Source organism: Scyliorhinus canicula, chromosome 13 (genome assembly GCF_902713615.1).
Source record: "Scyliorhinus canicula chromosome 13, sScyCan1.1, whole genome shotgun sequence".
Lineage (NCBI taxonomy): Eukaryota > Metazoa > Chordata > Chondrichthyes > Carcharhiniformes > Scyliorhinidae > Scyliorhinus > Scyliorhinus canicula.
The window spans coordinates 527547-541576 of record NC_052158.1 but is presented as its reverse complement, the minus strand read 5'-3'; the positions used below and the strand labels follow the sequence as shown (position 1 = coordinate 541576).

General features: G+C 48.3%; 1 protein-coding gene across 2 annotated transcripts in view; it reads right to left on the bottom strand.

The window, feature by feature from the left end:
• LOC119975795 (carcinoembryonic antigen-related cell adhesion molecule 1-like) overlaps positions 1-14030 on the bottom strand; it is a 345216-nt gene that overhangs the window by 314741 nt on the left and 16445 nt on the right. For both annotated transcript variants that reach the window (XM_038815653.1, XM_038815651.1), the window contains exon 4: positions 317-580. In XM_038815653.1, coding sequence (XP_038671581.1) covers positions 317-580 — 264 coding nt within the window. The remainder of the gene's footprint in view (positions 1-316; positions 581-14030) is intronic.

Below are 14030 nucleotides of genomic sequence, written 5' to 3'. Positions count from 1 at the left end.
CGGGGGAACACAAGAGTGTCCAGCGGGGGAACACAATAGTGTCCAGCAGGGGAACACAATAGTGTCCAGCGGGGGAACACAATAGTGTCCAGCGGGGGAACACATTAGTGAACACCCACTGGACACTGATGTGTTCCCCCAAATCCAATTCCAGTAATACCAACACCAAGCTCCCTATTGGTTATCAGACATGGTTTCCACTGAATTACATCAAAGGTAGAAACCTTCACCTCTTTAATCTGATATTGAAAACTCCACTGATTAGCAAACAATTATAACATTTTGATACAGAAGTGGAAACAATGGCCACACTCACATTCCAAGTTGAGCTGATAGGAGTTATTTGCTTCACCGAGTGGGTTTTTTACGAGACATGTATATGTTCCAGAATCTGATTCTTGGGCAGTATCAATGATCAAAGTCCTGTTATTATCGATTAATCTGTATCGATCATCAAGAATGGATTTCCCTAGAGCGAGCCACGATATAGATTCAACTTTCACTGGCACGGAGCAGGTCAGGGCAACAACACTGTTTATATAGGTAGAATTACTGGATATTCTTGGAAATACAATAGGACCTGGAGAGAGAGAGAGAACACGACAGTTTAATTTGACTGAAAGAATAGGTAACTCACACAGACCCTTCCACAGGCAAAACCTGCACCTGAAGCTGAATCGCGACGAATAAAGAGGTGCCTGGAACAAAATCCCAGGTACTGTGTTCATTAAAACTGCTCCGGGAACACAACAAGCGATCTCACTCCAGAGAACACAAACAAGTGATATCACTCCAGAGAACACAAACCAGCGATCTCACTCCAGTGAACACAATCCAGCGATCTCACTCCAGTGAACACAAACCAGCGATCTCACTCCAGTGAACACAAACCAGCGATCTCACTCCAGTGAACACAATCCAGCGATTTCGCTCCAGTGAACACAAACCAGCGATCTCACTCCAGGGAACACAAACCAGCGATCTCACTCCAGTGAACACAAACCAGCGATCTCACTCCAGGGAACACAAACCAGCGATCTCACTCCAGGGAACACAAACCAGCGATCTCACTCCAGAGAACACAAACCAGCGATCTCACTCCAGGGAACACAAACCAGCGATCTCATCTCCAGAGAACACAACCCAGCGATCTCACTCCAGAGAACAAAAATCAGCGATCTCACTCCAGGGAACACATGCCAGCTATCCCACTCAGGGAACACAAACCAGCGATCTAACTCCAGAGAACCGGGCTCCAGAGGGGCTGGGTTAGCTCACAGGGCTAATAGATGGATTTTAAAGCAGACCAAGCAAGCCAGCAGCACGGTTCGATTCCCGTACCAGCCTCCCCGGACAGGCGCCGGAATGTGGCGACTAGGGGCTTTTCACAGTAACTTCATTGAAGCCTACTCGTGACAATAAGCGATTTTCATTTTTCATTTTCACAAACCAGTGACCTCACTCCAGAGAACATAGACCAGTGATCTCAGTCCAGAGAACATAGACCAGTGATTCACTCCCAGAACACAAACCAGCGATCTCACTCCGGGAACACAAACCAGCGATCTCACGTCAGAGAACGCAAACCAGCGATCTCACTCCCAGAACACAAACCAGCGATCTCACTCCCAGAACACAAACCAGCGATCTCACTCCCAGAACACAAACCAGCGATCTCACTCCCAGAAAACAAACCAGCGATCTCACTCCAGAGAACACAAACCAGCGATCTCACTCCAGAGAACACAAACCAGCGATCTCACTCCAGAGAACACAAACCAGCGATCTCACTCCCAGAACACGAACCAGCGATCTCACTCCAGAGATCACAAACCTGCGATCTCACTCCAGAGAACACAAACCAGCGATCTCACTCCCAGAAAACAAACCAGCGATCTCACTCCAGAGAACACAAACCAGCGATCTCACTCCCAGAACACAAACCAGCGATCTCACTCCGGGAACACAAACCAGCGATCTCACTCCCAGAACACAAACCAGTGATCTCACTCCAGAGAACACAAACCAGCGATCTCACTTCCGAGAACACAAACCAGCGATCTCACTCCCAGAACACAAACCAGCGATCTCACGTCAGAGAACGCAAACCAGTGATCTCTCTCCAGAGAACACAAACCAGCGATCTCACTCCCAGAACACAAACCAGCGATCTCACTCCAGAGAACACAAACCAGCGATCTCACTCCAGGCAACACAAACCAGCGATCTCACTCCCGAGATCACAAACCAGTGATCTCACTCCAAAGAACACAAACCAGCGATCTTACTCGGGGAACACAAAACAGTGATCTCACTCCGGGAAAACAAACGAGCGATCACACTACGCGAACACAAACCAGCGATGTCACTCCAGGGAACACAAACCAGTGATCTCACTCCAGGGAACACAAACGAACGATCTCACTCCAGAGATCACAAACCAGCGATCTCACTCCAGAGATCACAAACCAGCGATCTCACTCCAGAGATCACAAACCAGTGATCTCACTCCAGGGAACACAAACGAACGATCTCACTCCAGAGAACTCAAACCCGCGATCTCACTGCGGGAACACAAACTAGCGATCTCACTCCAGAGAACACAAACCAGCGATCTCACTCCCAGAACACAAACCAGCGATCTCACTCCCAGAACACAAACCAGCGATCTCACTCCAGAGAACACAAACCAGCGATCTCACTCCAGAGAACACAAACCAGCGATCTCACTCCAGAGAACACAAACCAGCGATCTCACTCCGGGAACACACACCAGCGATCTCACTCCAGAGAACACAAACCAGCGATCTCACTCCAGAGAACGCAAATCAGTGAACTCACTCCGAGAACACAAACCAGCGATCTCACTCCAGGGAACACAAATCAGCGATCTCACTCCAGGGAACACAAACCAGCGATCTCACTCCAGAGAACACAAACCAGCGATCTCACTCCAGAGAACACAAACCAGCGATCTCACTCCAGAGAACACAAATCAGCGATCTCACTCCAGAGAACACAAACCAGCGATCTCACTCCAGAGAACACAAACCAGCGATCTCACTCCAGAGAACACAAACCAGCGATCTCACTCCAGAGAACACAAACCAGCGATCTCACTCCAGAGAACACAAACCAGCGATCTCATCTCCAGAGAACACAAACAGGGATCTCACTCCAGAGAACAAAAATCAGCGTTCTCACTCCAGGGAACACAAACCAGCGATCTCACTCCAGAGAACCGGGCTCCAGAGGGGCTGGGTTAGCTCACAGGGCTAATCGATGGATTTTAAAGCAGACCAAGCAAGCCAGCAGCACGGTTCGTTTCCCGTACCAGCCTCCCCGGACAGGCGCCGGAATGTGGCGACTAGGGGCTTTTCACAGTAACTTCATTGAAGCCTACTCGTGACAATAAGCGATTTTCATTTTTCATTTTCACAAACCAGTGACCTCACTCCAGAGAACATAGACCAGTGATCTCACTCCAGAGAACATAGACCAGTGATTCACTCCCAGAACACAAACCAGCAATCTCACTCCCAGAACACAAACCAGCGATCTCACTCCAGGGAACACAAATCAGCGATCTCACTCCAGGGAACACAAACCAGCGATCTCACTCCAGAGAACACAAACCAGCGATCTCACTCCAGAGAACACAAATCAGCGATCTCACTCCAGAGAACACAAACCAGCGATCTCACTCCAGAGAACACAAACCAGCGATCTCACTCCAGAGAACACAAACCAGCGATCTCACTCCAGAGAACACAAACCAGCGATCTCACTCCAGAGAACACAAACCAGCGATCTCATCTCCAGAGAACACAAACAGGGATCTCACTCCAGAGAACAAAAATCAGCGTTCTCACTCCAGGGAACACAAACCAGCGATCTCACTCCAGAGAACCGGGCTCCAGAGGGGCTGGGTTAGCTCACAGGGCTAATCGATGGATTTTAAAGCAGACCAAGCAAGCCAGCAGCACGGTTCGTTTCCCGTACCAGCCTCCCCGGACAGGCGCCGGAATGTGGCGACTAGGGGCTTTTCACAGTAACTTCATTGAAGCCTACTCGTGACAATAAGCGATTTTCATTTTTCATTTTCACAAACCAGTGACCTCACTCCAGAGAACATAGACCAGTGATCTCACTCCAGAGAACATAGACCAGTGATTCACTCCCAGAACACAAACCAGCAATCTCACTCCCAGAACACAAACCAGCGATCTCACTCCGGGAACTCAAACCAGCGATCTCACTCCGGGAACACAAACCAGCGATCTCACTCCAGAGAACACAAACCAGCGATCTCACGTCAGAGAACGCAAACCAGCGATCTCACTACCCGAACACAAACCAGCGATCTCACTCAGGGAACACAAAACAGCGATCTCACTCCAGAGAACACAAATCAGCGATCTCACTCCAGAGAACATAGACCAGTGATTCACTCCTAGAACACAAACCAGCGATCTCACGTCAGAGAACGCAAACCAGCGATCTCACTACCCGAACACAAACCAGCGATCTCACTCAGGGAACACAAAACAGCGATCTCACTCCCAGAACACGAACCAGCGATCTCACTCCAGAGCACACAAACCAGCGATCTCACTCCAGGGAACACAAACCAGCAATCTCACTCCAGGGAACACAAACCAGTGACCTCACTCCAGAGAAAGCAAACCAGCGATCTCACTCCCAGAACACAAACCAGCGATCTCACGTCAGAGAACACAAACCAGCGATCTCACTCAGGGAACACAAACCAGCGATCTCACTCCAGGCAACACAAACCAGCAATCTCACTCCAGGCAACACAAACCAGTGATCTCACTCCAAAGAACACAAACCAGCGATCTCACTCGGGGAACACAAACCAGCGATCTCACTCCGGGAAAACAAACGAGCGATCACACTACGCGAACACAAACCAGCGATGTCACTTCAGGGAACACAAACCAGCGATCTCACTCCAGAGATCACAAACCAGCGATCTCACTCCAGAGATCACAAACCAGCGATCTCACTCCAGAGATCACAAACCAGTGATCTCACTCCAGGGAACACAAACCAGCGATCTCACTCCAGAGATCACAAACCAGCGATCTCACTCCAGAGATCACAAACCAGTGATCTCACTCCAGAGATCACAAACCAGTGATCTCACTCCAGGGAACACAAACGAACGATCTCACTCCAGAGAACTCAAACCAGCGATCTCACTGCGGGAACACAAACTAGCGATCTCATTCCAGGGAACACAAACCAGCGATCTCACTCCAGGGAACACAAACCAGCGATCTCACTGCGGGAACACAAACCAGCGATCTCAGTCCGGGGAACACAAACCAGCGATCTCAGTCCAGAGAACACAAACCAGCGATCTCACTCCAGGGAACACAAACCAGCGACCTCAGTCCAGAGAACACAATCCTGCGATCTCACTCCAGCGACCTCAAACCAGCGATCACTCTCCAGAGAACATAGACCAGTGATCTCACCCAGAGAGCGCAAACGAGCGATCTCACTCCAGAGAACTCAAACCAGCGATCTCACTCCCAGAATACAAACCAGCGATCTCACTCCCAGAACACAAACCAGCGATCTCACTCCCAGAACACAAACCAGCGATCTCACTCCGGGAACACACACCAGCAATTTCACTCCAGAGAACACAAACAAATGATCTCACTCCAGGAATACAAACCAGCGATCTCACTCCGGGAAAACAAAGCAGCGAGCTCACTGCAGAGATCACAAACCTGCGATCACACTCCGGGAACAGAAACCAGAGATCTCACTCCGAGAACACAAACCAGTGATCTCACTCCAGTGAACACAAACCAGTGATCTCACTCCAGAGAACACAAACCAGCGACCTCACTCCGAGAACACAAACCAGCAATCTCACTCCAGGGAACACAAACCAGCGATCTCACTCCAGGGAACACAAACCAGCGATCTCACTCCAGTGAACACAAACCAGTGATCTCACTCCAGAGAAACAAACCAGCGATCTAACTCCAGAGAACGTAAACCAGTGATCTCACTCCAGGGAACACAAAGCAGCGATCTCACTCCAGAGAACACAAACCAGTGATCTCACTCCAGAGAACACAAACCAGCGATCTCACTCCAGGGAACACAAAGCAGTGATCTCACTCCAGGGAACACAAAGCAGTGATCTCACTCCAGGGAACACAAAGCAGCGATCTCACTCCAGGGAACACAAAGCAGCGATCTCACTCCAGGGAACACAAAGCAGTGATCTCACTCCAGGGAACACAAACCAGGGATCTCACTCCAGGGAACACAAAGCAGCGATCTCACTCCAGGGAACACAAAGCAGCGATCTCACTCCAGGGAACACAAAGCAGTGATCTCACTCCAGGGAACACAAAGCAGCGATCTCAGTCCAGTGGTTCAGAAAGATGGTCCATGTTGAAAATGAACACAATGAGGAACATGGCAAATGCTCATAGTTGGAGCAGAAATTGGAACTCCGAAATTGCGCAAGAAGGAAGCTAAACCCTGGCTTTCATAGCCTGGAACATCGTAGGGAGACACACGTCTGACCTTGTGGATGTTCCCAGCTCCCTCCCCACTCAGTGCACTGGCTTCCACTGACGCAGTCAGTGCGAGCGTGTGCCTCGCGAGGGCTGTGTGCCACAGTGGCACTGGGCAGCTGACACCCTGTTGCGGATAATGCTAAAACTAGGCACATCCTGGGGGCACAGCTTCCATCTTCAGGAACACCCTATACCTGAACTCTAACAAAGTAAATATTCAAATAACTTCTGATAAAAGGTCATGGAATTGAGAGGTGAACTTTGTTAACGCCCACATCGAGCAGGCGGAAAGTGAGGACGGGAAGAATTTGACTGTAATCAGAATGCTGCCTCGGAACACTTTCCATTCCTTTCTCCATCTCTGGGGCTTTATAAGGCTCTGGTCAGACCCCATTGGGAGTATTGGGAGCAGTTTGGGCCCCGTATCGAAGGAAGGACGTGCTGACCTTGGAAAGGGTCCAGAGGAGGTTCACAACAATGATCCCTGGAACGAAGAGCTTGTCATGTGAAGAATGTTTGAGGTCTCTGGGTCTGTACTCGTTGGAGTTTAGAAGGATGAGGGGGAATCTTACTGAAACTTACAGGATACTGCGAGGCCTGGATAGAGTGGACGTGGAGAGGGTGTTTCCACTTGATGGAAAAACTAGAAGCAGAGGACACAATCTCTGACTAAAGAGACGATCCTTTCAAACAGAGATGAGGAGGAATTTATTCAGCCAGAGGGTGGTGAATCTGTGGAACTCTTTGCCGCAGAAGGCTGTGGAGGCCAAATCACTGAGTGTCTTTAAGACAGAGATAGATAGGTTCTTGATTAATGAGGGGATCAGGGGTTATGGGGAGAAGGCAGGAGAATGGGGATGAGGAAAATATCAGCCATGATTGAATGGTGGAGCATACTCGATTGGCTGAGTGGCCCAATTCTGCTCCTATGTCTTATGTTCTAGTGGTCTAATAGTGTGTATTTACAGCATCCAGCCACTAGATGAAGTAAGAGCATATCTCATATGCCACACGGTGGCCCAAATGATCCTGGAGTGAGTGAGTAGAGAGGGTTGGAGACACTCGTGTTTTTCAGTGGTTCTGTGTATTCTAGTTATTTGATCTAATACTTAGATTTTTCGGCATACTTAAGAATTCACAATTTATAGCGTGGTGTCAATAAATTGACTTTGATTTAGTACAAAGCCTGCCTGTTCTTTGTAGCAACAGTACAACATAATAATATTAATTTAAACAAACGAAGAACATCACATGGTACCAGGATGTGGATGTGAGAAAGATAGTTGTATTTCGATCTCGCAATTCAACAGAAAACTTCGAAGAAAGAAAACATTGTGCAAAAATCGAAAAATCAAAGACCAACTGAGGAGAAAATAGCGTACCTTGTGGCAGATTTGAAGATTCCACAATAACTGCACACATCGGGGAACATAGATGCGAACTGGCGTGTTTTTAGATAGCAGTTCACGATGTATGTACATGCTCTTGGCTTGCAAGATACCTCGGATGAGAGAAAAATTGCACTTTTTTTAACCGTACCGGGTCCCAGGCAATTGAATTAACTCTTCAATTTGACACGAAGGAGGACAACAAAACTTGCTGCAAGAAGGTGATAGAGCAATTTGATCATCATTGTAACCCTCAGACTAACAAGATCTTCGAAAGTTATATTTTTAGAATGCGTGTCCAGGAAATAGGCCAAACAACAGATAGCTTTGTCACAGATCTGAAGTCAAAAGCGCAGACCTGCAATTTCAGAGAGCGACATCATTCCTTAGTCAGACACCAGATCGTGTATGGCCTCCAGAGCGCTAAACTTTGTGAGCATCTGTTAAGAGAATCTGAATTAAAGCTCGCTGATGCAATTAAAATATGAAAGCAAGCGATTTGATTTGGTTTATTGTCACATGTACCAAAGTACAGTGAAAAGTATTTTTCTGCGGCTGAGGAACGGACACAGTACGGACATAATAGACAAAGGAATAATCAACAGAGAACATTGACAAATGGTACATCGCCAAACAGTGATTGGTTACAGTGGGGAACAAGGGGCCAAACAAGAGCAGCATAGGGCATTGTGAATAGAGTTCTTACAGGGAACAGATCAGTCCGAGGGGGAGTCGTTGAGGAGTCTGGTAGCTGTGGGGAAGAAGCTGTTCCTATGTTTGGATGTGCGGGTCTTCAGCCTTCTGTACCTTCTGCCTGATGGAAGGGTCTGGAAGAAGGCAATGCCTGGGTGGGAGGGGCCTCTGATAATGCTGTCTGCCTTCCTGAGGCAGCGGGAGGTGTAGACAGAATCAATGTGGGGGTGGAAAGCTTGTGTGATGCGTTGGGCTGAGTTCACCACACTCTGCAGTTTCTTGCGATCTTGGACCGAGCAGTTGCCATACCGAGCTGTGATGCAGCCAGATAGGATGCTCTCCATCGCACATCTGTAGAAGTTTGTGCTTTGTGTCGAAGTAGCTTTGAAAACAATAACAGAGATTCAGCTTCATGAAAATGACGCAGAAACAGCAGCCTTCAGTGATGACATTAATGCCGCGTCGCAGGTCAACCAAAAACGTGGTCCAAGCGGACATTTTAGAAAAAATGTTGAAGCCACCATTTTGTGTCAGAGGTGTGGAAAGACTCCCCCTCGACCAAAATGTTCCGCGTATGGAAAAATACGTGCCAAATGTGGCCAAACGAACCATTTTGCGCAACAATGCATGTCCAGTAAAATGCAACAAGCGACAAAGATTAATGAATCCATAAATGCAGAAGACAAAAAGTACATCAGATATAATACAGATATATTAACTGAAAACAAGAAATATGTCTGGAAGTCTGCAGAGGGATTTGGATAGGTTAAGTGAATAGGCTCGGGTCTGGCAGATGGAATACAATGTTGACAAATGTGAGGTTATCCATTTTGGTAGGAATAACAGCAAACGGGATTATTATTTAAACGATAAAATATTAAAGCATGCCACTGTTCAGAGAGACTTGGGTGTGCTAGTGCATGAGTCACAGAAGGTTGGTTTACAAGTGCAACAGGTGATTAAGAAGGCAAATGAAATTTTGTCCTTCATTGCTAGAGGGATGGAGTTTAAGACTAGGGAGGTTATGTTGCAATTGTATAAGGTGTTAGTGCGGCCACACCTGGAGTATTGTGTTCAGTTTTGGTCTCCTTACTTGAGAAAGGACGTACTGGCACTGGAGGGTGTGCAGAGGAGATTCACTAGATTAATCCCAGATCTGAAGGGGTTGGATTATGAGGAGAGGTTGAGTAGACTGGGACTGTACTCGTTGGAATTTAGAAGGATGAGGGGGGATCTTATAGAAACATTTAAAATTATGAAGGGAATAGATAGGATAGATGCGGGCAGGTTGTTTCCACTGGCGGGTAACAGCAGAACTAGGGGGCATTGCCTCAAAATAAGGGGAAGTAGATTTAGGACTGAGTTTAGGAGGAACTTCTTCACCCAAAGGGTTGTGAATCTATGGAATTCCTTGCCCAGTGAAGCAGTTGAGGCTCCTTCATTACATGTTTTTAAGGTAAAGATAGATAGTTTTTTGAAGAATAAAGGGATTAAGGGTTATGGTGTTCGGGCCGGAAGGTGGAGCTGAGTCCACAAAAGATCAGCCATGATCTAATTGAATGGCGGAGCAAGCTCGAGGGGCCAGATGGCCTACTCCTGCTCCTAGTTCTTATGTTTATGAAAATCTGGCTATAAGACTAGATGAAACATTTTTTGTGGGTGTCATCGACGCCAATGAAGAATCGAAAATAGAGAAAACTCTAAAAGAAATCTCAATAGTCAAAACTACGGAAGATTGGACAATTCCAATAATAATCAACAAAACTCTAATTGATATGAAACTAGATACCGGAGCCAGAACCAATCAAATAAATCAAGACGATGTAAAAAAATTAAACCAATAACAGAAGACTGTGACTCTATTTTAAAAGACAATAAACAAAAATAAATAGCGACCTTCAGAACCTGCAAACTGCAGATCGAACTTCAGCGCCAAAGAATTTTCATCAAGTTTGCAATTGCACAGGCAAATTAAACGTCTTTATTGGGGAGAGGTTGCAACGGAAAACCAGCAGACGCTTTCAAAAGAGAACCAGAGAAACCTGACAGTGATTTCACTGGGAGAATATTGGAAACAAGGCAGATATATGAATGGTCATGTCGAATAGTGTGTATTTACAGCATCCAGCCACTAGATGGAGTAAGAGCACATCTCACAACCACATGGTGGTCCACGTGATCTTGGAGTGAGTGAGTAGAGAGGGTTGGAGACACTCGTGTTTTTGTGATTCTGTGTATTCTAGTTATTTGATCTAATACTTCGATTTTTCGGCATACTTAAGAATTCATGATTTATAGCGTGGTGTGAATAAATTGACTTTGATTTAGTACAAAGCCTGCATGTTCTTTGTAGCAACAGTACAACCTTAATAATATTAATTTAAACAAACAAAGAATATCACAGGCAGCACCTTCCAAACCCACGGCCACCACCATCAAGAAGGTCAAGAGCAGCAGATACCTGGGATCACCCCCACACCTGGAGGTTCCCCTCCAAGTCACTCCACATCCTGACTGGGAAATATATTGGCCGTTCCTTCAGTGTCGCCGGGTCCAAATCCTGGAGCTCCCTCCCTAACAGCACGGTGGGTGAACCATCACCATATGTACTCCAGTGGTCCATGAATGAAGCTCACTAACATGTCCTTAAGTGCAACAAAGGATGGGAAGTTAATGATAACCAATCGTGTCCTATCCATGCCGAGAGAGATGGTCTATGTGCAGGTTGGATTCATGGCCTTGTGCTCGCACTGTATAAGACAGAGACTGTACCATGTCCGGGACCCACATGGCACCTTCAACAAAATTGCGGATATCCGCTGAATTAACCGGGGTCAAACTGCGTCTGCCTCAGCTGGGTGCAGAAACAACACTGCATCAGATATCCAGTTGCCACAACCACCGTCGTAGCGTGTGGCGTAGTCTGGTAACTAAACTAAAAACACGCCAATCAAGTCTCCCAGAACCCCGTGGCCTGTTTCCTCATTCCCTACTTGAATGCGTGGGCCACCTGCTTGGCCAAGCCGCTGGAGACCGGGTGGTAAAGGCGGTGCGCACATGGCAGCCACGAATGAGTCAAACTCAGCACTTGTAAAAGCTGTTCCATTATCAGAGACGAGTAAATATCTGGCACAGTCACGCGACGGTGGCACGTGCAGTGGTCGCCTGCATATGATAGGCCTCCAGCCACTTGGAGTAGGCGTCCACAATGATGAGGAACATGGGTCTCTGGAGGGGCCTTGCAAATTCAATGTGGAGGCGGGAACGAGGACAACTTGGTCATGGCCCCGGGTGGAGGGGCACCACCGGGGAACTCATGGAACATGTGGGGGAAATTTGCCAAACCCCTGCTTCATGCAGGTACATGCGCAAATCTCGCTGCCAATCCAAACACAGGGGCCACAATCAGTCACAGCCCAGCGACCTCAGCCTGCTGTCATATATCACCACCAGTGGTCGGCTTGCCAACTGACGGGGACTACCGCTGGGCCCTCAATCACCAGAGGTTCCTCCGTCTACCTGCCCTACAGGCCACTGGTATCCCACAAGGCCAACGTCTGGAAGCTTGTCAGAAGTGCAGTGGCCGACCATTGAACTCTGGTATCCAGCTCAATCCGGATGGAGTGTCTGCTCACCTGGAGGTTATGTGGAGCAAGCCATGGAGCCGTGACGGTGCAGCTTTTGGTAAGGGGCGTCTTCCTTCACGGCCCTTTCATTGTGGGGCCATCTCCTCAGGTCGCGGAAAAGCCGACGGTGGTCGGTCGGACGGCTTTAATTCTAGACAGCCATGGCCTGGAGTCCTTGCTCTCTCGCAGGAGACGACTGTCTCAACCGCTCGTTCCAGGTGCAGATGTGTCTCAGCGTAAAGTTTTCATTGAGTTTCCTGACCCGCGAAGGCCGCAGGCAAAACAGTTTACCAGAGTCTCATTTAACATGGCGCCAAACTCACAGATTTCAGTCAGTAGCCTGAATTGGTCCAGGAAGTTGCTGGCCGATTCGCCCTGGGCCTGGGTGGTGATCCAGAAACTGAGCTGGTAAATGATTTGTGGCGGTTTTGGTTGGAAATGGTTCCTGACAAGTACGACCAAAGTCGCAAAAGATCAGTGGCCAGATTCTCCGTTCATGAGACTAAGTATTGACGGCGGGACATGATTGGTGGATTCTACGACAGCAAAACTGATGCCGCACCAAATCGATTCAGAGACTGTTCAGGGGCAGGGGCAGCTCCAGCGGTACCGGATTCGGCAGGTCTGTGATTGATACTCAGGAGACTGACAAGCTGCGGCCACATATACACACCACTCCCCACACACAACCAACCCAGCCAACAAGATGGCAGCAAGACGCGCGGCCCCACGGTTCACAGCATGGAACTGGAGACCTGCTGGGTGCCATGGAGGAGAGGCGGGAGACCGTACACCCCGGGGTGGGATGGAGGCTGCAAGCCACCACTGTTCGCTGTTTAAAAGCACAACTGAACCTCGCTGCCGGCAGTGCCCCTCAGTGGTGGCAGAGAATCGCGGAGGCCCCAGAGAATGCCGGGTCAGACCGGTTAATGATCTGTCAACGGCTTTACTGTAAGTGCAGAGTGGAACGCATTGACGCTGCTGTTGAGGCATCAGAGAATCACGATTTGGTGTGATCCCGGCATCCGCTATGATTTTGACTGTCCATCCGATCGCATTTGCTGATTGTGGCATTGCCCAATGGATAGTCCCGCCCCGGGTATCTGACGCATCTGGGTGGGTCAAGCTGTAGGTTGGTCTGTAGCCGTGAGTACAACCAAGGTCTGCTTTTTGTTTCCTATAATCGCGATCACGCGGAAAAAGTATTGCATGCACTCAATGTATCGTTCCCAGTCATCTGTAACAGCCTCAAACGGTTACAGTTTCCTAATGTGGGCATCTCTGAGGGCAGCTTGGAGTCCACTGGATGCCAGCGATCTGGTTTTGCAGCACTCGATGCCGACGTCAGCTCCACTTTACCCTCATCGCAAGTGTAGATCCCCGTCGTGAGAATACGCATAAAATGGTCAGTAGGATGCAAATGATACTCTTTGAACAAAGAACAAAGCAAAATTACAGCACAGGAACAGGCCCTTTGGCCCTCCCAGCCTGCGCCGATCCAGATCCTTTATCTAAACCTGTTGCCTATTTTCCAAGGTCTACTTCTCTCTGTTCCCACCCGTTCATATATCTGTCCAGATCCATCTTAAATGATGCTATCGTGCCCGCCTCTACCACCTCCGCTGGTAAAGCGTTCCAGGCACCCAGCACCCACTGCGTAAAAAACTTTCCACGCACATCTCCCTTAAACTTTTCCCCTCTCACCTTGAAATCGTGACCACTTGTAACTGACACCCCCACTCTTGGAAAAA